This window comes from Rattus norvegicus, chromosome 5 (assembly GCF_036323735.1).
Source record: "Rattus norvegicus strain BN/NHsdMcwi chromosome 5, GRCr8, whole genome shotgun sequence".
In the NCBI taxonomy this organism is placed as follows: domain Eukaryota; kingdom Metazoa; phylum Chordata; class Mammalia; order Rodentia; family Muridae; genus Rattus; species Rattus norvegicus.
This window is the reverse complement of record NC_086023.1, coordinates 23,778,273-23,801,473: the sequence shown is the minus strand read 5'-3', so window position 1 is coordinate 23,801,473 and position 23,201 is coordinate 23,778,273. Positions and strand designations below refer to the sequence as shown.

The 23,201-nt window shown below is 39.6% G+C and overlaps 1 protein-coding gene and 1 pseudogene across 1 annotated transcript; both read right to left on the bottom strand.

Moving 5' to 3' along the window:
* Positions 1-1,877: 1,877 nt before the first annotated feature.
* On the bottom strand, positions 1,878-12,894 carry Ube2cl1 (ubiquitin-conjugating enzyme E2C like 1). Its single transcript, XM_039110925.2, has 2 exons — positions 5,415-12,894; positions 1,878-2,987 (listed from the first exon to the last, which is right to left on the bottom strand). Exon 2 carries the CDS (start codon positions 2,851-2,853, stop codon positions 2,410-2,412), a length of 444 nt encoding a protein of 147 aa, XP_038966853.1. The 5' UTR covers positions 2,854-2,987; positions 5,415-12,894; the 3' UTR covers positions 1,878-2,409.
* A 971-nt stretch (positions 12,895-13,865) lies between these two features.
* On the bottom strand, positions 13,866-16,835 carry Rack1-ps1 (receptor for activated C kinase 1, pseudogene 1; annotated as a pseudogene).
* Between the last annotated feature and the right edge of the window lie 6,366 nt (positions 16,836-23,201).

Sequence of the window (23,201 nt, the reverse complement as noted above, 5' to 3'; positions counted from 1 at the left end):
CTCAGTGTCTGAGAGATCTCAGCAGTCCAGTTAGTTGAGGCTGCTGGTCTTCCTCCAGGGTCGTCCTTATCTTCAGCTTCTTCTAGCCTTTCCCTAATTCAACCACAGGGGTCCCAGTCTTCAGTCCTTTGGTTGGGTGTAAGTATCTGCTTCTATCTCAAGTCAGAGGGCAGCCATGCTAGTCTCCTGTCTGTAAGCACACCATAGCATCAGTGATAGCATCAGGCCTTGGGGTGTCCCCTTGCGCTAGATCCCACTTTTGGCCTGTTGGTGGACTTCCTTTCCCTCGGGCTCCTCTCTATTTTTGTTCCTGCATTTCTTTCAGAAAGAAACAATTCTGGGTCAAACTTTTTGACTAAGGGATGACAACCCCATCCCTCCACTTAATGCCCTGTCTTTCTGGAGGTGGGCTTTACAAGTTTCTTCTCCCCAGTGTAGGGCATTTCCTCTAGGGTCCCTCCCATTGATGCTGGAGAGTCTCTTACCTCCCACATCTCTGGTACATTCTAGGATTCCCCCCACCTCCTATATAGTTCTTGTCAAAGTGTTTTCTCCTAGATTCTTGTCTCAGTTCGAGCTCTACAGCCTGTACAGCCTGGTCTCTACACCTTGCTGGTGTTAATAAATTTTAAATGATGATCATGCTTGCTTCAGGATATTTTTTTTTCTTTTCACTTATTCTCCTCTCAGACATCCTGACTGCAGCTTCCTCTCTAATTTTTTTAAGATAAATGTCCTTTTCTGAGGCACTAAAGAGGGTGACTTCTCTGTGCATTTAGCTGTGTGTATATACATACATGTGTGTCAGTATAAACATGTAAGGATTTTAATGATATTTTTATCAGCACTGCCTCTTTAAGATAAACAAATGCAGGCTTATGCTTAGTCTTTTTGTATCTTGTTGTTCCCTGTTTGGGTAATATCCCCGGGAGGCCTGCCTTTTTCTGAAGGGAAACAGAGCAGCAGTAGATCTGGGAGAGAGGGGAGGTGGGTTGGGGACTGAAAGGAGTGGAGGAAGGGGAAGCTGTGGTCAGGACGTGATAATATATAAGAGAAGAATTAATAAACAGAAGAAAATGAGGAAAATAAATAAATAAAAGAAACAAACAGGTTTTTCATGGTCCATATCTTTAAAGGCCTATGAAAGATACAATTGTGAACATTGCCTTACATGTCAGTTTAAAAGGGACCAGTGGCTCCAGCTGCAAATGTAGCAGAGAATTGCCTTATATGGCATCAGTAGGAGGGGAGCCCCTTGTTCCTGTGGAGACTTGATGCCTCAGCTTAGGGGAATGCTAGGGCAGTGAGGCCAGAGTTGCAGGTGGGTGGGTGGGTGGGTGGCAGAACCCCCTCCCTCATAAAAGTAGGGGGGAGGGGTTATGGGGTAAGGGATTTGCAGAGGGGAAATATGGAGGGGAGATAACTTTGGAATATAAATAAAATACCCCCCCAAGACCTGCTTCAGCCTTAAAAGCACATTTTAAAGTCTGCAGATAATCCTAGTGTTACATCAATATAATACATTTAGAACTATTATTTATCTTTGTGTTTTGAATTTTGAAGAAAAAAATTAGTTTAGCTAAAACAGTTGTTAAAAGTTTAACCTACTACAAAGGTAAACTAGCTGTCTAAAAAAGAGTAAAGTAAAAAAAAAAAAGAAAAGAAAAGAAAAAAATGCTGGACTTCATCCTGTTCCGGATGCTCATAAACCCTGTTGAGAAGTGAGTGCTTTAAAAAAAAAACAAAAACAAAGAGTCTGCTATAATGACTTAAATATTCAACAAATAATTAATTTAAATTGATCTAAAAAGACTACTAATGTGATCTACCTTTATTTATAAATATTAGATATTTAATAACATATGTTTTATATAGGTCTCTGAATCTTCACTGAAATTATCAAAAGATTTTCTAAACTATATAATAACAATAATAACAATAAAATATAAAAAAGTCCATCAAGTTTAACAAAATGAGATAGAAAGGCTGTGAGCATGAGACATTTTTGGTAAAAGAAGATTAAAGAAACGAAAAATGCTTTTAGATGAACACGGACTTTGATTAGTAAGATAAAGATTGTTCCAAATGGAAATGAATAAAAATGTCATGTTAGATTATATTGTAGGAAGATTGCAAAACTTGAAATTTAATAAACATGCAGATATAAGGATGATTAGAATACAAAGGTTATTAGCTTTTCAAAACTATTTTCATTATTTGCGTGTCTTACGTCATGCGAGATCTCTAGTTTTTTTTTTTTAATACAAAAACAACCAACGTGCGTTTATTTAATATACATTGTAAGGGTTCAAGCAGACTTAATTTAAAAAAAAAAACAAATAAAACAAAAACAACAGCACAGCTCAGAAACCACGGAGAAAGGACAGACGATCTAAGAAAAGAGACGATCTAAGAAAAGAGACGACACAAGAGACAGCTGGAGAGCTGGCGCCAGGGCTCTTGGTTGGAGACCTGCTTTGAATAGGTTTCTTGCAGGTACTTCTTAAATGCCGTGGGGTTTTTCCAGAGCTCTGCACCATGTGTGTTCAAAGGGCTCTCGATGTTGGGTTCTCCTAGCAGGCTCTGGATGGAGAGCAAGATGGTCCTGACATCATACAGTGCAGACCACTTATCCTTGAGGATGTCCATGCAGATGTTGCCCTGGGTGTCCACTTTGGGGTGGTAGCACGGTGTGAGGAACTTCACTGTGGGTGCGTTGTAAGGGTAGCCACTGGGGAACTCTAGGGAGAGTTTATACCTCAGGTCTTCATATACAGTGCCAGCCGCTCCGTGGGTGGTTCCTACCCATTTGAACAGGTTGCCTGATTCAGGGAATCCTTTGTCACCAGACATCGGAGGGTCATCAGCTCCTGCTGTAGCCTCTTGCCCACAGGGCCCTGGGCGGCGCCCCCGCAGTGTTCTGCTCCCAGAACTATTATGCTCACCAGTCTTCTCTTGTCTGAGCCTCCTCCGCAGTGATGCCCCCCCTTAAAAAAAAAGATGAAGAAAGGGGAAAAAGGGAAAAAATGAAAAACAAAGAAACAAACAAAGCCCCACAAAGAATCAACCCCACAACCCCATTTTGTGTCGTCCAAATACTGGAACTTGGTTCAATCCGCAGTGGCTAAGTCCTCAAGGCAGGATGATGAGTCTTTCTCTACCTGTGTCCACTTCAGAAGCCATCAATGGAAGAGAGCTTTGACTGGAGAGGGGCAGCGCCAGCTCTTTGGTGCCCAGGGACATTAACATTGCCTTAGGCAGCAACCCTGAGCAGCATGCACATCTACCTGGGCTTTGGCAGAAGAGGGCTGCAGACATCAACACGGCCCTCAGCATCCTCACAGGTCTCACCATGGTGGCTACCTATGCCACTCCCATCCCTCCATCTCCAGGTCTACCTCTCCCCATAGCACATTCACCACTCCAATTTTTCTATCTTTCCAGCCTTTCAATCACATATTCGATTGTAGTAGTGGTGCGTGGGTGCCTTCCACAGCCCCAGTGATATATTCCCCTATATTTAAACATCAACTGCTCCTAGGTAGCTGCGTCATTTTATATTGCCACATTCTCATTAGCATTTGTTATTGCCCCTGTCCCCCCTGACATTTCAGTGGATGCAAAGCAGTATCTTATTTTGTCTTACATGAGTATCTTTTTAGTGTACTTTTTAGCCATTTGTAAATTGTTACAAAAAGTGTTAACATTCTTACTGCATTCAAAAGTTCTATTTTTACTATTGAGTTAGTGGTTAAATGCACTAGATATAATTCTCTGGTTGGACAGGCAACTTGCAAGCATTTAACTCCCATTCTATGAGTTTTCCTAGTACATTCAACTGAAGCATCAATTTTGAAGTTTTTAACAAAGTGAAAATCATCTGAATTTCTTCCTGGTACTTTTGGGTCATACCTGTGAAACCATTGCAATACTGAAGTCTCAAAGATTCATACCTATTCTCTTCTAATGGTTTGAATTTTTACATTATACATTTAGGTATTCGATATATTTTAAATTAATTTTCTATTGGTGCAAGGCAGAGATTCAGTTACAGCCACATGGATATGAGTAACCAGCAAAATTTCTCACATTAAGTTTTGGAAGCTCTCCTCTTGGGGATAAATACTGAGTGAACATGTGGATTTAATTCTGGAATGCAAGTTTTAGCCCATTGATCTGTCTGTGCTGATGTCAGCACGTGTAACTCCTCTATGACTATAACTTTGTAATTTTCAATGTGAAAAGTCGTACGTTTTCCAATTTCTTTCCTGTCTGGATTACTTTTGCTTTTCTTAGACTACTTTCACTTTCATGTGGCTTTTGAGAGAAACTTGGCAATTTCTGTCCTAAAGACAAAACGCCTCTCTGAGATTTACATAGGGATGTACTAGTTTTCTCAGAATGCCCTATAAACAATATTTTTTTTCTGATCCTTTGAGAAAAATACATTTCTATTTAAGATTGACTAGGACAATCAGTGGCAAGAAGTATTAGGGTGAGTGTGACTAAAACACACTAAATGGCATGACTAAAAATGTGATAGTAAGAGCCAGGCTGTGGTGTACGCCTCTGATCCCAGCACTAAGGAGGCAGAGGCAGGAAGATCTCTGTGAGTTCGAAACCAACATAGTCCACAAAATGAGTGCCAATGCAGCTAAGGCTACACAGAGAAACCTTGTCTTAAAAAAATCAAAATAAAAAAAAGGGATAATAAAACTCATTTTGTGAGATTAATACATGATAATTAAAAGATTTTTAAATTGTGTTAAATTTCTTTGAATATTTTCTGTTTTGATGTAAAATTTTACTTTTTGTTAAATTAATTCCTATTTTATTCTTTTGACAATATTATAAATACACAGATGAAAGTGCTCTTTATTTCCATATTTGTTATATTATGGTTATGGAGATATGTATGTATTTTACGAAGGCATATTGAAATCTTATTCATGCTAAGAGATTTGGGACTCCTGAAGATTTTCTAAATACAAAGTCAAGCCCTCTTTTGCTTCTTCCTTTATACCCTGTTACCCCCTCTCCATTTTTTTCTTGCCTCAATTCCCCAGCTAGGAAGTATAGTACACCCAGAAAGAATAGGGGAATAGTCAGACCCTCCTGGGCCCCATCAGTGTTTGACCCCTGCTGAGCCTTGCTGATGCATGTGGAAGGAAGCCTTTTGTTCCTAACAAAGGAATGCCTTCACCTTTCTGTTTGCCCTGAGCGATACCGCTGGGTGGTACACCTGGACGAAAACACTGTTAAATCGGTTCCTGTTTTTTGTTCTTCTTTCTTTGTTCCTGAAGGCGTAAGCCTGTTTTTCCACTGTGCTTCCTGAATTTCTCCACTCAGTGAATTTGGGGTATATATTCAGTGAACCACAGTAAAAGCTTTAGCATTCTCTTAACATGAATTACCTGAGTATGTGTCTAGATCTGGTTCTCGGTACTGTGTCAGCGTAGGGACCTACAAATGGAGGTCCCACGGAGATCGGGAAAGTGAAGAATTTTTCTGACAAGGTCGTCCCAGGAGCCAGCCGGCAGAGAGAAGGAACAAATTGAGTAAAATGACACCACGAATTTGTAGCCTCAGTAAGTGGGAGACAGTGAAGGACACCATGGGAATTGAAAGCATGTGCAAATTAAAATAAAGATCTGGGATAGTGGGGAGTAAACCTTGTGAAAAAGGGACAAGGTAATGGTAAAGTGTTTTTGTGTACGTGTTCTTTTAGAGTTATATTAAAATCTAGAGAAGCAAAGTCAATTCTCATAGATGCTTTTAGTCTTTGGACCCAAACTAGAGATAGTTTATACCCTAGACATGAGAGAGAGTGGGTTTGAGAAAAACAGTCCTCCCGGACTCTCCGTGGATGCTTTGGAGAAAGAGAAGGAAAATGAGCTTAAGCTTTTTCAGAGTTCTCCTAGGGACAGAAGGAAGGCAGAAGACATCCTGCCTCCTTGCTGTCTCCTATTGGAGAAATGCTTATTTCTGGTTCTGGGTTCCTTAGGTAGGATATCTGGGTCCCTTCGGTGGGACACCATCTAGTTCTTTCCCGTCTATGTCTATTGTCTGTCCTTGGTGCACCAAGCTGCCATTGTATGTTTTTTGTTTCATCGCCTGAATGTTGTTCTGTGTTTCATGTTTAAAAGAAAAAATGGTTAAAACTTTATCTGCCCATCATTCACCCCTTGATTTGGTTTTAACTTGTTTCTAAAAAGGAACAAATAAAAAGCAGTTTCAATTGGCCTTCGGGGCCCTGCACCTGTAGCTAGGAGTCTCTTAGAAAAATCCCTGGCTATGATTATTGGATGTTGCAGGTGACAAGGTGCTTCTCTTAAAATTACAGCTAGAAAAGGTAAAAATGGTGTTTGGTCTAAATATTAAAGATATGTGTAGCCACTTCATTTTTTGTTTCTCATTGGTTTTAAATGTATAAGTATGCTCTATAGATTATTCGGTATGGTTAAAAGGTTGTAACATTGGTAACAGAAAGTTGGCTTAAAACTGGTAATTTGGATACAGTCATTCTAGACAACACGTGGCATGAGCCAACCCAGGGAAACAGGTCTAAATCGGGATAATATTTTTAAGAAATTTTTATCCTAGAATCCAGACTTATAAAAGAATTTAGGGCAATGTCTCTTTGTTGAGGTATCAAAGCCTGCACTATCACACGTTCCTGTGCAGGAATTGGCAGCCAAACTTTGTAGTATGGAAATGATACACTTGGTGTTGGTTTGGAGAGACTGGACTTTGGAGACTAAATTGTTTGTTGGAGGTTGAGTTTTGCTTTCCAAAGTTGTGACTGTGCTCTGGTGTTACAAGAAAAACTTAAAGATAGTGGTTAAATTTACCAGTATTACATTGGCTACAGTTTGCAGTTTGATCACAGGTTCAGGATTCTAATTCACACATATTTATAATTAAGAAAAAATCGAACAGGTAGAGATTGTTATAGAATTTACGAATGGTTGATGAGCCTAAGGAACTTGTGAGAGCATTACAGCCTGTTTACTTACTCCAACTGCCATTTCAAGAAATATGTATAAAATTATTATACATTTAGAGGATTTTTTATGCTGTTTCTTTGTATCCTGGTGATTGTGGAAGATTTTCATTTAGTGAGCTTGCTTATAATTTTGGAGAGCCCATGAAGTGATATCATTGGAAAGTTTTGCCTCAAGGAATCACTTATGACCCTACATCACATAAAAATTTTGTCACTGCTTCAATACAAGAAGCTAGGACTTTGAATCTTTCAGTGTGTATTATTCATTATATAGACATTTTAATATTACTACAAGTCTTTGCTCTTACAATGTGCTTTAAATTTTGAGGAGTAGCTCTTGCTCCAGAAAAGATTCAATATTCCTTTTCAATATTTGAGACATCGGTTATATCCCAAACAAATTGTGGCACAGAAAATTCAAGATCATTCACTTTAAATTATTTTTAAAAGCTTCTAAAGGTATGGTAATTGGCTAAGACCTCACCTTAATCTTACCGCTGGAGGACTTAAGCCTTTGTTTGATGTCCTCAAGGGAGATAAAGCTGTTATTCTGTTAATACAGAATTGTAAGATAGAGTCATGGAAGTATTTTGAAAATGAACCTGATGAAACATTCCTTATTCCAAAGAACAATTAAAGTGATTATTACAGAATACTGATATTTGGCCTATTACATATACAAACTTTCAGGCAAAATTGTTTTCCTCTATGCATGCTTTTGTATTTCCTGTAAATTTGTGCATGCAGCCCATAGAAAATGTGCTTACTATATTTAGAGATGGTTCATCGAATGAGAAGGTAACACTTATAATTGGATCACATGTTTGTTCTCTTGAGTTCCCCCTGCTTCTGCTTCAGCACAGATTATTGAATTACATGCTGTAGCCACTGTTTTTAAAATGCTAAAATCAAACTTTCAATTTGTATACTGATAGCCAATGTGCAGCTTGTGGTTTGCAATTGACTAAAATTTTTACTCTTTTAGATACTGCTAACCCTCAAAATTTACAATTATTTATGCTAATACGACCGATTTAAGAGAATGTACTGTTTCTTTATAGACCATTCAAGAACTCAGACTGGATTGCCTGGACCCCTTACCGAGGGCAATGCCACAATAGATTTATATACCAGGAAGATTATAGGCCTTACATAGGGACAATTAGCCAAACAATCTCATTCTTTACATCATCAAAACAGTAATAGCTAGAGACAATAATTTGGTATACAAGTCAAATTGTAAATACAAGTCCTCAGTGTCCTCAATTTCTTCGTCTATCACGTAATTGTGTTAATCCTCCAGGACTCATACCTTATAAGTTATAACAAATAGATGTTACCTATATTATTGAGATTCCTTATAATTCTCAAAAACTAGATATTATAAAACACATATCAAAACTTTAGAACAATATCTTAATAAATAAAAAAGGGGGGATTATATCCCTGTATGCCATACGATTATTTAAATAATACTCTTTTTATTTTAAATTTTAAAGTTTGGATGCCAAGGAACTCTTGAGTGTTTATGGTACCCTACAACTAGGCATACTTCTGCCTAGGTGAAATGGAAGGATCCACATATTGGCATATGGCCTGAACCTGTTTGGGTATTTTTTATGGGGAAGAGGGCATGTTTGTGTTTTTCTGTAGGATGTAGCAGAAGAATGCTAGCTGCCAAAGTGCCTGGTAAGACATGTTGATGCTGGGACAAAGAATGATGTTGACCTGTGAGCTTGCTGAGTGCCCTGACAATGGTGACTGGAAAGCTGTTTTGGATGTATGTTCCTGACCCATCTTTGCTTGCCTACATCCAAGATTGAACAAGTTGCCTTGCTTTAAGTTTTTAGATCTTGTGGGACAGAGAACATGGAGACTGTAGAAAATGCCTTCAGAAAATCAAAGAGAAGTCATGACTCTTCTCTTTCTTTTAATGTGACAAGTTATTCTGACTCAATCATAGACTGGTCAATCCAATATTGGAAATAACAGTTTTCATTTGGAAGATTGGTTTTAGACATTTTCAGAGACATTTAAAAATTCACAATTGTTTATATGAAGTTATGTTTACAGTGGATAAAATTGATGCAGGATCTAGATTTTGAACAAATGTTAGTACATGTGTTAAAATTCCTGATATTTTATTATTTGGTCTTTTGTTTCTTCTACAATATTTAATGTAAGGTATATTGATTGTACACTTTCTAATTTTGTTACTGTATTGAAATCTGGCATATACCAGCTTTTGTTTCATTGTAAGTATTATAGGACCTTGATATTCTGAAAAAGGCTTACAAATATTAGAAGAAGTGAGTCAGTCTTTAAACAGAAGCAATAGGATAGTGTGTTTGATTATTTCTGGCATAGTGGTATAGCTATTTAATTAATAGCACTATTGCTTTGACCCAAGAAGTTAAGACAGTTACTTTTGCTGATCATTTAGCTAAAATGTTAAATGTTTTGAGTATTCAAGAAGATTTACACATTTGGAACAATGGATTGATGATCTTTGTTTTACCTGAATGGTGCTAATGGTGGAGATAGTGTTGACTATTCTTCGCAGGAATGCCATCTGTGTGAAGCTGCTGGGGACCAGGGAACTCTGCCCTGGTTGTGCAGACCTCAGGCATGGTTCCATTGATTGCCCATCATTTCAGAGAGGGTCAGCTGATCCCGAACTGTCATGAGAGAGACTTTAGCATCATAGCTGCTATTTATTGTAGCAGCCATTGTTGCTGCAGCCACTGTGGCTACAATGTCTGGGATTGCCTTCCCCCAATCTGATATTAAGGCAAGCACAGTGGATAAACTTTCAGGAGAAGTTGCTGACAATTGGGAATTCTAAATTTAAATCAGCAGTCAGTGCTTTTACAGGAAGAGCTTATGGTCCTTAGTGTTATGGCCCTTGGATGCTACAATAGTTGGCCTTCTGCTTCTTATCACATGTACAAACAGTACTCCCAGTCCCAGGCAGCGACTAAGTAGGTGTTCCTCTCCTTGGCAGAAGACAATCCCTCTGCCCAAATCTGGCTCATCCTTCAGAAGTAGTTAGCCAAAGACGGACAATCTTTGGGACCAATGCCCACCTAACAGGGGCTCTGAGACTGGCAGAAATTCCCAGAGATGGGTAAGTTGTGGGCACCCTAAAGTGTCCTAAGGCAGACACTACTTAATAAAAATTAAAAAAGGAGGACTTGCCAGACCCTCTTGGGCCCCATCAGTGTTTGACCCCTGCTGAGCCTTGCTGATGCATGTGGAAGGAAGCCTTTTGTTCCTAACAGAGGAATGCCCTAACCTTTCTGTTTGCCCTGAGTGGTACACCTGGGTGGTACACCTGTGCAATAACACTGTTAAATCAGTTCCTGCTTTTTTGTTCCTCTTTCTTTGTTCCTGAGGGCGTAAGCCTGTTTTTCCACTGTGCTTCCTGGATTTCTCCACTCAGTGAACTTGGAGTATATATTTGGTGAACCACAGTAAAAGCTTTGGCATTCTCGTAACACGAATGACCCGAGTATGTGTCTTTTCTTAAACCTTGTAGGCCTATGCCTGGTTCTCGGTGCCGTGTTGGCATGGGCACTGACAGGGAATCTTGTCTTGTTTCTGATCTTTGAAAGTTTGCCTGGGTGAGCCTGGTGTTGACTGTGTTGTTCACAGGGGTCCTTACCATGTTGACTGTGTGTGCGCGTGCGTGTGCGTGTGTGCATGTGTGTGTGTGTGTGTGTGTGTGTGTGTGTGTGTGTGTGTGTGTGTGTGACCTTTAAGGCTAAACATTCTGGAGTCTCTAATTCCCTCCACCTTGCCCAGTTGTGAGTCACTGTGTCTCCTGTAATTAGAAGCTTCTCAGATGAGGGATGAGAGCTGCATTGATCTATGGGTATAAGGATAAAATCATTAGTAATTAGTTTATGCTGTGTAATTTTAGCAGCACAATAGGATTGGGTTCTCCCCTATCTATAAGCCATAGATTCTTAGTTTGATATGCCAGATATGGGTTTCATCCTATGAAGTGGGACTTAGAGCCAATCAGAAAGCAGATACTTATTTTCGTGATGTTTATGCCATCGTTACATGAATGATTATGTCTCAGCATAGCTTCAAGGAGCCATAGATGTCTGTATATGACCATTGATCCTCTCAGTTCTTCTAGGACATTTTGTTCATGGAAGGTTGAGTTTTGTATTACATATTTTTCTCTATCAACTGGTATAATAATGGGATTTTTAAAATTTATTTCTGTCTTTTATTTTGATGTGATGACATAGTATAACAAATGAGTCAACCTTACATTCCAGGGGTTTATTTTAATTAGTCATGATGTGCTATCATTTAAAGATATATTATTAGTTTATTCTATTTTGTTCAAGATTCCTATAGTCATTGGAATGAACTGTCCTCTCCTTTTATGTAGTCTCTCATTTATGTAGTCTGTGCAGTCATCAGAATTATGCTGGCTCCATGGAATGAAATGGAGGGTCTTCCCTATTTCCTATTTTTGGAAAGAGTTTATAAAGATCCCATGTTAACTTTTCTTTAAGCATCTAGTAGAATTCAAGTATAAAGTTATCTGATTCATGAATTTCATGTGTGTGAGAGATTTTAAAAACATATTAATCTAATTTCTTATCATAAATCTGTGGACATGCATTGATTGTTTGACTAGCAAACTGAGTCAAAATTTATACTTTATATTTGTAGACATATGTTAATTTATATGCCCATTCAGTCTGTCAGTAGGCAACTGTTTTCAGTATTTCTATAAGAATCTTTTTGATGTCTTTAAGGGTAGTACTAATGCCCACTCTCATTCCTTGCCTTTGTAATTTGAGGTTTCTCATTTTTGCTTGGTCAGATGATCTGAAGTTCTGTCAGTCATGTAATGATCTTTTCAGAGCTTTTGATAGAGATTCCCAAGGCTTTCAGAGTCAGTGATTTTTCAGGCTCACTGATGAATGCCTTGTACTAGTGTTGGCATTATCCTTCAACCTTCACCCAGCCAGCTTCTACTTCACTATGCCTTGTACTTCTTGCTTGTGCAGAGTCTTAAGGCGATCTCAAGCTGAGCTCTCAGGAGCTGTTCTCTTCTGGTCACCTACAGGTCTTCAAGAAGTCCAGTGTCACAGATTTCCAAATTCTTGTGTGGAAACTTTTCTCATGCCAAAACTTTTCTTAATATCTGATTGCCTCTGATGGTTGTTTTCAGCAAGGGTCTATCAGGATGAGGTGGTTTGTGCTGGGGAAGCCCTGTGTCATGTTAAGTTCCTGCACTTTCTGAGGAAAATTCCAAGGAATTATGGTGAAAATGTGACAGTTCACTGGATTAAGGCTCAGAAATCTTAGTGACTCCTGCTCTGCCTCCAGGAATGGCAAGCCTGTTGGCTTTCTCTAGGATTGCTGACTGCTGTTACAGTTGTAAGACTGTTTCAGGGTTTAAGAAGAAGTGTTGACAAGGAAGTTTTGGAACCACAGAGAAACTATACTTGCTAAGATGTAGTCAAATGCATATTCTCCAGGTTGCTATGAAGTGTGGTTAATTTCTTGAATTAAGAAAATGTCATTTCTGGCTAAGTTTTCCAGTTTTCATTACTTTCACAGATGACGGAATTGGGAGTGAGCATCATCTTTACGTGGCCATTTCTACTCCTTTCCTCAACTTTTTCAGTTCGGATAGAAATAACAGTGAATGTGACTTTTCCCAGTTAGTGTACCAAGAAAAACTCCCTCCTCGACCTTCTGTGCTTTCCTTTACCTCATTACAGGGGTCTTTTCAATCTCACAACTCTGTTCAGAAGGTGACACCCCCACCCCCACCCCTCATTCCTTACTTTCTTTGTTAAGGAAAGCACAGGAGCACAGGGACATTGCCCAGAACAGCTGTGCTTCTCCTAACACCCTTTCAGCTCCAGCCCAGCCTCTCTTCAGCCTCTGGCCTTCAGGGCTCTGGCCTGGATTCCTTGCTGGAATTCTCCAAGCCTAGATATGATGTCCTTACAGTCCCTGTGTCTCTACAGTCCCACTGGTCCTCAGCTGGTCCTTGCAGGGTTTAAGCTTTATTTCATACCTCCTGTTCCTTGTTTGTCTTGGTTGCTATTCAATAAAGGCAAAGGCTTTCAAACTGGAGCCCAGAGAGCTTTGGATAGAGTGTTCATAGACATAGGATCCTGGGAAAGGCTGCAGGGGTGAAGCTTCACAGCACAGCCACTGATTGGACCTGCTGGGTTATTATCTACTTTATTAAATCTCCCAGTAAAACTTTGAAATAAAGTGCTTTTTAATAAAAGACGCTTGAAAATTACCTTTACAAAAATAATAATTAAAAAACCCTCCATTGTTGCCAAAGACAGGGCAGATAGAATAAAAGGAGAGAAAACAAACAAACAAACAAACAAACAAACAAAAAAAACAGAGGACTGTTCCATGTAGTCAGTTTAGAGTTTCGGAAGTCTTTAGTACTCTTAAAAGACAAACTTTCATACAGTTAAGGAAACTAAAACACAGAGAAGTACTTGCCTGAGGTCAGATAACGGTATGACTGGGGTCTAACGTAGTGTTAGTAAGCAGTGGAGGCTTTTCCTATCCAGAATAGCATAGTTCTCTGCCATGGTAGTGCTTAACAGAATATGTTAGTTCATTTTCTGTTGAACATAACCACATAATGCAATAGGTTTTAAGGTAAGTATGTTTTATTTAGGTTCCATGATTCTGCCTAAGATTACGGAGCCTGTGCTGGATAGTTTAGTGTCTACTTGACACAAACCAACATTATCTGAGAAGGATCAGGTTATAGGACATTTTCTTTCTTTTTTTTTATAGAAGCCAGTTTCAGAAAGCCAGTTTATTTCTAAGACTCTGCTATAAACTTTTAGTGGGTACCAATAGTCACCTGTCATACTCACACCAAGTTGTCTGTATAGCCACCAAACAGAGTCTGGCCATCAGCAGACCAAGCCAAAGAGGTACACTGGGCTGGCTCTGCCTTGTTGCTGGTGCTAATAACCTCTTGTTTCAGTTCATCTACAATGATCTTGCCCTCCAAGTCCCAGATCTTGATACTGGGGCCAGTGGCAGCACAGAGCCAGTAGCAGTTGGGGCTAAAGCACAAGGCATTGATGATGTCCCCATCTAATGTGTAAAGGTGCTTGCTTTCATTGAGATTCAACAGCATAGCCTAGCCATCCTTGCCTCCAGAAGCACAGAGGGATCCATCTGGAGAGACAGTCACTGTGTTCAGATAGCCAGTGTGGCCAATGTGGTTGGTGTTTAGCTTGCAGTTAGCCAGATTCCACGGCTTGACCAGCTTATCCCATCCTCAGGAGATGATGATAGAGTTGCTGCTGTTCGGGGAGAAGCGGACACAAGACACCCATTCTGAATGCTCTCATCTTCTCAGAGACACAATCTTTAGGCCAACAGACCAGGTGGCAAAGCCACCTGTCAAGCCTGCTGACATTTGAGTCCTAAGGTGACCCCCGAGCTCACCCACTCATTACTCATGCAGCACAGTAATTAGTGATTGATAGGGGAACCCAGCCCATTATAGGTGATGTCATTCCTGGGCTGGGAACTCTGGATTCTGTTAGAAAGCAGGCTGAGCAAAACTGAAGTACAAGCCAGTAAATAGCACCTCTCCAAGATATCTGCATCAGCTCCTGTCACTACATTCCTGCTCTGACTTCCTTCAGTGATGAATGGTAATATGGGAGTGTAAAACAAATGAATCCTTTCCCCATCAAGTTACTTTGGTAATGGCATTTCATCACAGTGATAGAAACCTCAAGACAGGGCAACAGCTGCTGATGGCCTAGAAGATGTAATACATGGCATCCAAGAAACAGGGACTCTGCATATATGTGTGTGTGGCCCCTCTCTGTTCTTATGAAGCTACCGACATTCATTCAGAAACCTTTATGTCTTTGGATACATTTTACTCTTTACTCTGAATGCCATGGTGATACTAAGATTCTGTCTTTTGATATTCACAATGGAAATACAACATGAACATAGATGAACTGTATTTAAACCATAGCACACAAAAGAATTAGTATCTTCCCTGCCTAAAGTCTTTTGAAAGACATCTCAGCACAGGCACACCCCAATCTCCTTTACTATTTCTACTGAATGTTTTCTTGTATTGGGCTGAGAGTTTAGAAGATGACACCAAATCTTCCCATGAGTACTTGTTGTAGTCAGTTTTTGCTTAAATCTTAGCTATTATCTTTAAGGCTAAGTGCTATTTGGCTTGGCTTAGACTACAGAAGAACTCCTCTCCAACCTTCCTAGTCAGCAATTTATCTCTGGTCCAGTAACCTGCTGCCAAGACTGTGTGGTTTCCATATTATCATGGCTGTCTAGCTCTGCCCTTTTACTAGTATGTGAAAAAGTATGAGTGGTAATTAAGCCAAATTTTGTGAGGAAAACACATCTACCCAGTCATTCTTTGGAGCCATCTTTGAGACCAGTTCATAGTTGAATCTATAGGATCCTGTCTCTTCTCCCTCGTCATCTTCCTCGTTCCTTCTTTCTCTTTCTGTCTCTCTCTATGTCTCTGCCTCTGCGCCTCTCTCTCTCTCTCTCTCTCTCTCTCTCTCTCTCTCTCTCTGTCTTTGCCTCTCCCTCTCCCCCTCCCATTCCCTCTTCCTCCCCCCTCTTTGAAAGAGACCCTGACAGGCCTGGCATTCACTTACCTACATCACTGTTTTTGGATAATAAGAAGACAAGTGTGGCTATTTCATTGTTACTGTAGATCAGGTTGTGTCTATATGCATCTGTGTTCTTTTCATAGCAAATGTCATTATTATAATTTTTACTATGGGTATTTTTCTCATAAGTCTTATTTCCTGGTTATGTTATTATTTCTTTTGATTTTATTATAATTTCTTCCTCAGTCATTATTCTAAAGATGCGCTGGCTTTCATGCAAATATCATAAGTACCATGGGTGCAATAAATTGCTACACTAAAAATATATGAGCTGTTTAACTTGTTTCTCACATCTTAAAGAATTTATTTCTATAGGTGACTTTTATGAAATATATTGTTTCAATGTAGGTATGAAAGAGGAATGCTAGTAGAATTAAACTCAAGGCCATAAACATTCTGCCCCAAAGAAAATATCATTTGTCATTATGAATATTCTTGTTTGAGATGTCTTTAGAAAAAGGAGAATTGAGCCTTATCTCTTAAGGCAATCTCAGCTTTATTAGTTGCACTGAAGTTTCTTGGTTCCCAGACCATAAGAAAAGCAAAGTAGACCCCAGGGTAAACCTTGGTTTTCTGTTTTTCTATCTTATCTTACCAGGGACCAAAACCAGGGTCTTCTGAATGAAAACAATAAGGCCCTGTCCCTGAGCCGCCCCCTTTTGGCCTGCGTTTGGTTGATGTCACTGCGTCTTTCCATCAGTCTCACTTGTTTCCTGGTTGGCCTCTTCACCATTTTTACTGCTTCTCCTGGATTCATCTACTCCTTACTCTTAGCTGAATAGGGCTTCCCCATAGGATAGTCCTCATGTGGCTTGTCACCTTACCTTTGTAGCAGTCATTTACTTAGTCTTCTAAGTGTAATAGGCACTTAAAAGCCACTTCTTCCAAGAAAGCATTAAGTCTTCACTTGGGACCAGAAGCTGGCTAAAGGCAGGCTATCTGTTTGCCTTGTTCATTTCTTCTCTCTTCATGGCTGAAGCAAGAAAGGTAAGTCATTCTCTTTAACTGGCACTCACTTCAGACGCCAAAATAGGCAATGCATTAATCTTGAATTCAGTCACTTTGCCGAAGGCGTTTATCAGCTGTACCAGTTCCCGGGTAGAACTTTTGGGGTCACGTATGTACACTATCATCTCATCTGCAAATAGTGATACTTTCACTTCTTCCTTTCTAATTTGTAGCCCCTTGATCTCCTTTAGCTGACTTATTTCTCTGGCTAGAACATCAAGTCCTATATTGAATAAATATGGAGAGAGTGGGCAGCTTTGTCTTGTCCCTGGTTTTAGTGGAATTCCTTTAAGTTTCTCCCCATTTAATCTGATGTTGTCTATCAACTTGCTGCATGTTGTCTTTTTGGTATTTAGACATGTTCCTTGTATCTCTGATTTTTCTAATATTTTTATTTTGAAGGGGTGTTGGATTTTATCAAAGTCTTCTTCAGTTTGTTTATACTATGAATTATGTTGATGTATTTTCCTATGTTGAACCATCCCTGCCTATCTGGGATGAATCCTACTTGATCATGATTGATGATGGTTTTTTTATTGTGGTGTTCTTGAATTCAATTTGTGAGTATTTTATTGAAAACATTTGCATCAAAGTTGATAAGGAAGATGGGTCTGACATATTTTTTTCTTGGTTGAGTCTGTGTGGTTTAGGTATCAGGGTGGATGGATAGATGGATGGATGGATGGATGGATGGATGGATGGATGGATGGAACTAGAAAAAAAATCATCCTTAGTGAGGTAACCCATATCCAGAAAGACAAACATGCTATTTACTCACTTGTAAGTGGATATTAGTCATAAAGTACAGTATAACCATGCCACAAATTACAGACTCAAAGAAGCTAAGTAACAAGGAGGGCCCAAGAAAAGATGCTTGAGTCTCACTGAGAGAAATAGATAAGACATGGGAAGAGTGACAGAGGAGAGTGACTGGATGAGAGGGGCGTGTAAGGGAACTGGAGGGATGAGGTAGGGAGAGGATGGAGAGAGTACTAGGACACACAACTGGATTGGAGTATCCACCTCTGGGAGAAGCTCAAAACTGAGGACAATAGAAACTCCTAAGAGTCTATAAGCATGACCTGAGATAAGACTCCTAGCAATGGGGGATATGAAGCCTGAACTTTCCATCTCCTGTAACCAGGTAAGACTTACAAAGGAACGATGAGAGCATCGACCCAGCCACAAAACCTTATACCTTAGAATTTTATCCTGCCTAGGAGATGTGCAGGGATAAGATGGAACAGAAATTGAGGGAAAGGCCAATCAATGACTGTCCCAGCCTGAGGTCCACTCATGACACTATTAATGGTATTCTGCTACACTTGCAGACATGAACCTATTATAGCTGTCATCAGAGAAGCTTCACCGAGCAACTGATAGAAACTGACACAGGGATCCCAGCCAAACATTAAGTGGAGCTTGGGAAATCCTATGTAAGATGGGGAGAGGAAGAATCGAAGTAGCCAGAGGGGTCAAAGACACCACAAGAAACCCTACAGAATGAACTAACCTGGGTCATGGGGCTCATAGATACTGACCAAATTGACAGCCAGAGAGCATGCATGGGATGGACCTAGGGCCTCTGCACATATGTAACAATGGTGGAGCTGGGTCTTCACGTGAAACTCCTGAGGCAGGAGCAGGGTCTGTCTCTGACTGTATTGCCTGCCTTTGGGTATCTTTTCCCTAACTGCATTGCCTTGTCTAGCCTCAATAAAGGAAGATGGAGCTAGTCTTACTGCAACCTGATATCTGTGGGAGGTCTTCCCTTTTCGGAGGAAAAAAGGAGAAGGGGTGTATTGGTGAGAAGAGAGGTGAGAGGGAGGGACAGGTAGGAGGGGATGGAGGGGAAGCTATGATTGGGATGTAAAGTAACAGACTAACAACTGATTGATGCAGGACTGGGGCTAAGACAGTGATGCCAGAAATCTCATCATAGCAGAACTTCTGAATTTTGCATGTCTCACTGCCTCTTTTAAACCAAAAGCCCATATTGCCATGAAGATGGGTTGGAAGTCTCTGGATCTCTTTATTTGATCTTCCCAATGTTTGCTTGTTCTTTAATCATCATACCGGGACAGCTGACTCAGTCTGCTGAGACCCAGACTTCCTTCCTAAAACTCTGGTAATATGATCATCAGCAAGTATTCTCAAATCGTGTGTCACCTTCCTAGTGACAGCTCCCTTGACTACCCACCCCTCTTCTCCCAAGTCCACCTTTACACTTTGAGTCCACTCTAGTTTTCTTTGGTGTATTTACTTCAGTGACATTACACATCTACTCCATATTAGCTAACTCAACCCCCTGAGAGCAGTGATTACTAAGAGAAGTCTTATAATAACTATGAATAAATACATAGTCATTTATATCATATTTTATGTTTTTAATCATTAGAAATAAGAATGAACTTCTGTAAACTGAAGCATGAACAGGAGAGGAAGTAATTCCACCCCAGGAAAAACTAAAACACAGATTTTTCTCAATGCAAAAATGAATTATGTTTCTCCTGGAAGCTATGTCTTTCAACAAAAATTTCAATGCCAGTTGTGAGATATCTACATATGAGGTGTTAACCAATGAGTTCCAAGAGGCTCCCAAAACAGGGAGGTTATTGCTATTGCTTTTGGTTGGCTACTAGAACAGAGTGGCATGGCCCTAACACTGAAGACATGATATATTTTTGCTAAAGCACACAGATAAAAAGCTGGAAACATCCACCCCACTGGCTAGCAGTCTTAGTACTTGAATGAGTAATGCAGGCTACTGGAATAGAAAAAGCATCAGTGGTCTTCCAAGCTGCGGATTCTAAGCACATAACGCTGACCTTTTTGCAAGATGGTCTTACTTGTTGGAGGCAACAAAAATCTTTTGATTGGATTTGAGGCCCACTCATGGAAATAAATGTATATCTAGTATGTAAACCTGGGAATAAACTCTAACCCTAGTTATGTCACAGGCCCTAAGGCAAAACTTATTAATAATATTAGTAAGTATAAAGCCTTCTGCCTTCTAAACATTTATATTTATATCTTAGACTCTCGCTGCTGTCCATCTTGGCCAGATAAACTCCTTTTTGTAGGCCAGCAGTTAATGCAAAGATGCATAACTGGTCAACATACTGATAATTACTGACTGTTGAGTGTTTAGCTCTACATGGTTATATTAGTCAGCATTCTCTAGAGTAACAGTACTTAAGAATTAATTTCTCTTTCTCTTTCTCTTTCTCTCTCTCTCTCTCTCTCTCTCTCTCTCTTCTCTCTTTCCCTCTCTCTCTCTATATGTGTGTATACATATACATTGCATATACATTGCACACACATACACGTACACATACATATACATGTACCCAACAATGGCTGACTATGAATGGAATGGGAGGCCATGGAATACAGGACTTGCTCATGAGGCTAGCTGTCTCAGCTGGTCTTTGGTATACACTGAAGAAATAGCCTCTAATGCCAGTGAAGTGGATAGCCTCACTTGCCCATGAGGGTGAGAATGGGCAGTCAAAGAGAGCAACTTCCTTCCTTCACTTCCTATATACAATATAGGCTCCCATCAGAAAATGTGGTCCAGATTAGAGGTAGAACTTTCTACCTCAAAGATGCAGATTAGAAGTGATCCTTCCTACTTCTAATGATCCAATTAAAAAAATTCCCATACAGGTATGCATAGGCATTTTGGAGTTTTAGTAGTAGTTAAATGTAGTCAAGTTGACAGTCAAGAAAAGCCACAATGAGTGTTGTTATATTTCAGACTAGTAAGTCACCTTTTTTTTTTTCATCTTCATTAACTTGAGTATTTCTTATTTACATTTCAATTGTTATTCCCCTTCCTGGTTTCCAGGCCAACATCCCCCTAACTCCTCCCCCTCCCCTTCTCTATCGGTGTTCCCCTCCCCATCCTTCCCCCATTACTGCCCTCCCTCCAACAATCACGTTCACTGGGGATTCAGTCTTGGCAGGACCAAGGGCTTCCCCTTTCACTGGTGATCTTACTAGGCTATTCATCGCTACCTATGCGGCTGAAGCCCAGGGTCAGTCCATGTATAGTCTTTGGGTAGCGGCTTAGTCCCTGGAAACTCTGGTTGGTTGGCATTGTTTTTCATATGGGGTCTCGAGACCCTTCAAGCTCTTTCAGTCCTTTCTAAGATTCCTTCAACTAGGGTCCTGTTTTAAGTTCAGTGGTTTGCTGCTGGCATTCACCTCTGTATTTGCTGTATTCTGGCTGTGTCTCTCAGGAGAGATCTACATCCGGTTCCTGTCAGCCTGCACTTCTTTGCTTCATCCATCTTATCTAGTTTGGTGGCTGTATATGTATGGGCCACATGTGGGGCAGGCTCTGAATGGGTGTTCCTTCTGCCTCTGTTCTAAACTTTGCCTCCCTATTTCCTGCCAAGGGTATTCTTGTTCCCCTTTTAAAGAAGTAGTGAAGCATTCGCATTTTGGTCATCCTTCTAGTCACCTTTTAATTGGTACTTGCTCTCATAGTTCTAATACACAAACAATATTTTTGCTGCTATACTTAGTGTGTCAGAGATAGCTAGCATAAACCTAACAGGAAGTGAACTACAGTCCTGTTGTTATCCAACAAGAGAAATTTGATTTCTGATGAGGAAATTATAAACATATCTATCTATCTATCTATCTATCTATCTATCTATCTATCTATCTATCTATGTCATCTGTTTGTTTCATTTATTATCTACTACTATCATCTTCCTAACTAGGAACCACCTATTTATAAAATTTTAGATGTTCATAAATTTTATTCATGGTCAAGATGACTTTGGAGAACATACTATCTAGAAAATATTTTCTCCACTCACAGTTTGTACTTTTTCATTATATAGCTACTATTGATCAGATGACGATATTGTGGTTAAAGTACAGTAAAACACTGTTTAGCTTTCACTCGAGCCATAGTTTGGAAAAGAAAGTAAAGATTTTTGTCCAACTTGTTCTGCCTCCACAGCGTCCTTTGAGTCCTCCAACTTAACCTCGTGTGAGTGAGCCTGAGAGGGTTAAGAGAAGTCCACAGGTTCCCCAGTTCACGGCACCATTGTGTCACCGGGGAGGTGTAGCAAGGACTTGCATTTAACAATGCATCAAACTTTCCAGAGTTTACAACATTTGGCTCTCTTCACATCACATGAGGGGTGAAGTAAAGTTCAGGGTTAGAATGCTTGCCCAGACAGTGTGCTCAAGATTCCCAGCTTGGTCTTAAATACTGTAGAAAAATAATCAGAAAATGTATGTATGTGGTAAACCAGATGGATAAGGAGAGTCAACATAATCATATCTTTATTAGGTTCAGATAATTAGGGGATAAGGGCGAATGGTTCAAATAATGGTTATAGCCACTTGTTTATTGATTTTTCTTTGTGCTAAGAATTGAACCCAGAACTGCCATCATGCTAGATTAAGTACTCTGTCCCTCAGCTACACTCCCAGTCCCTTGTGGCTACATTTAATGTCATCTTAAATCCTATCATTTCCAAAACACTAGATGATAAACGCTATACAATTAGAAAAATCATTCCTTTTCCTTTTGCCCTTCTGAATACTGGTGCATAAACCAGTTTTGAAATCATTGTTAAAAATGTGCTAGTTATTACATGGATAAGTCTTATGAACATTTTATGACTTGTAAAAGTAGGACAATATTGATACAGTCTGTTTCAGCTCTTTCTAGATTTTCAGAGCTGATAAAGGCACTCAATGAAATCTTCATGAACAAGGAAAACCTACTAACAAAGGAGCTCTGTAAAGTTAGAGCCCAGAACAGCATATTAGCAATTCCTTGAGATTAAAAGAATGCTATCAGTGCTGGCTTTACTCTCCCAGGGACAATGTTACTAGGGCCACTGCTATTCAAATCTGGTCCACATTCATTCATTTAAAAAAAGAAGAATGAGAAGCACATTTAATTCTAGCACATGTACATGTCATGGCAAATACTCTGTTGGAAACAGGCAAATTTGGATTTTAGAAACAAGCTTGATTTGCAAACATTTTGGGAGGAAGGAGGTTGTTTTATTTTGTTTTTATCAGTAAAGGACCGAGAAAAGTAACAAAGAAGTCAGCAAAAGTAGAAAAATGTAACATGAATTATTAGAAGGCCCAGTAAATCTGTGGTATATAATTAATTTTGGAAAGCACCGGTTCTTAGAAAATTGAAATGATATTGCCTAGAATCCAGTAATAAAGAATAAATTCCACACCCATTAACATGTTAGCATAGTAGTATCCATACTATGATTTTTTTCAAGCCTGAAATGCCAAAGGAAATTTTTCTCAGAGAAATACTCACTTTAAGATGTTCTCAACATGCTCCACTATGTTCATAGCAACCTTATTTACAATAGCCAGAAGCTAGAAAGAACCCAGATGTCCTTCAACAGAGGAATGGATACAGAAAATGTGGTACATCTACACAATGGAATATTACTCAGCTATCAAAAACAATGACTTTATGAAATTCATAG

Excerpts from the sequence above, each read along its gene's own strand:
- Ube2cl1 (XM_039110925.2), bottom strand. The coding sequence starts at position 2,853 with ATGTCTGGTGACAAAGGATTCCCTGAATCAGGCAACCTGTTCAAATGG.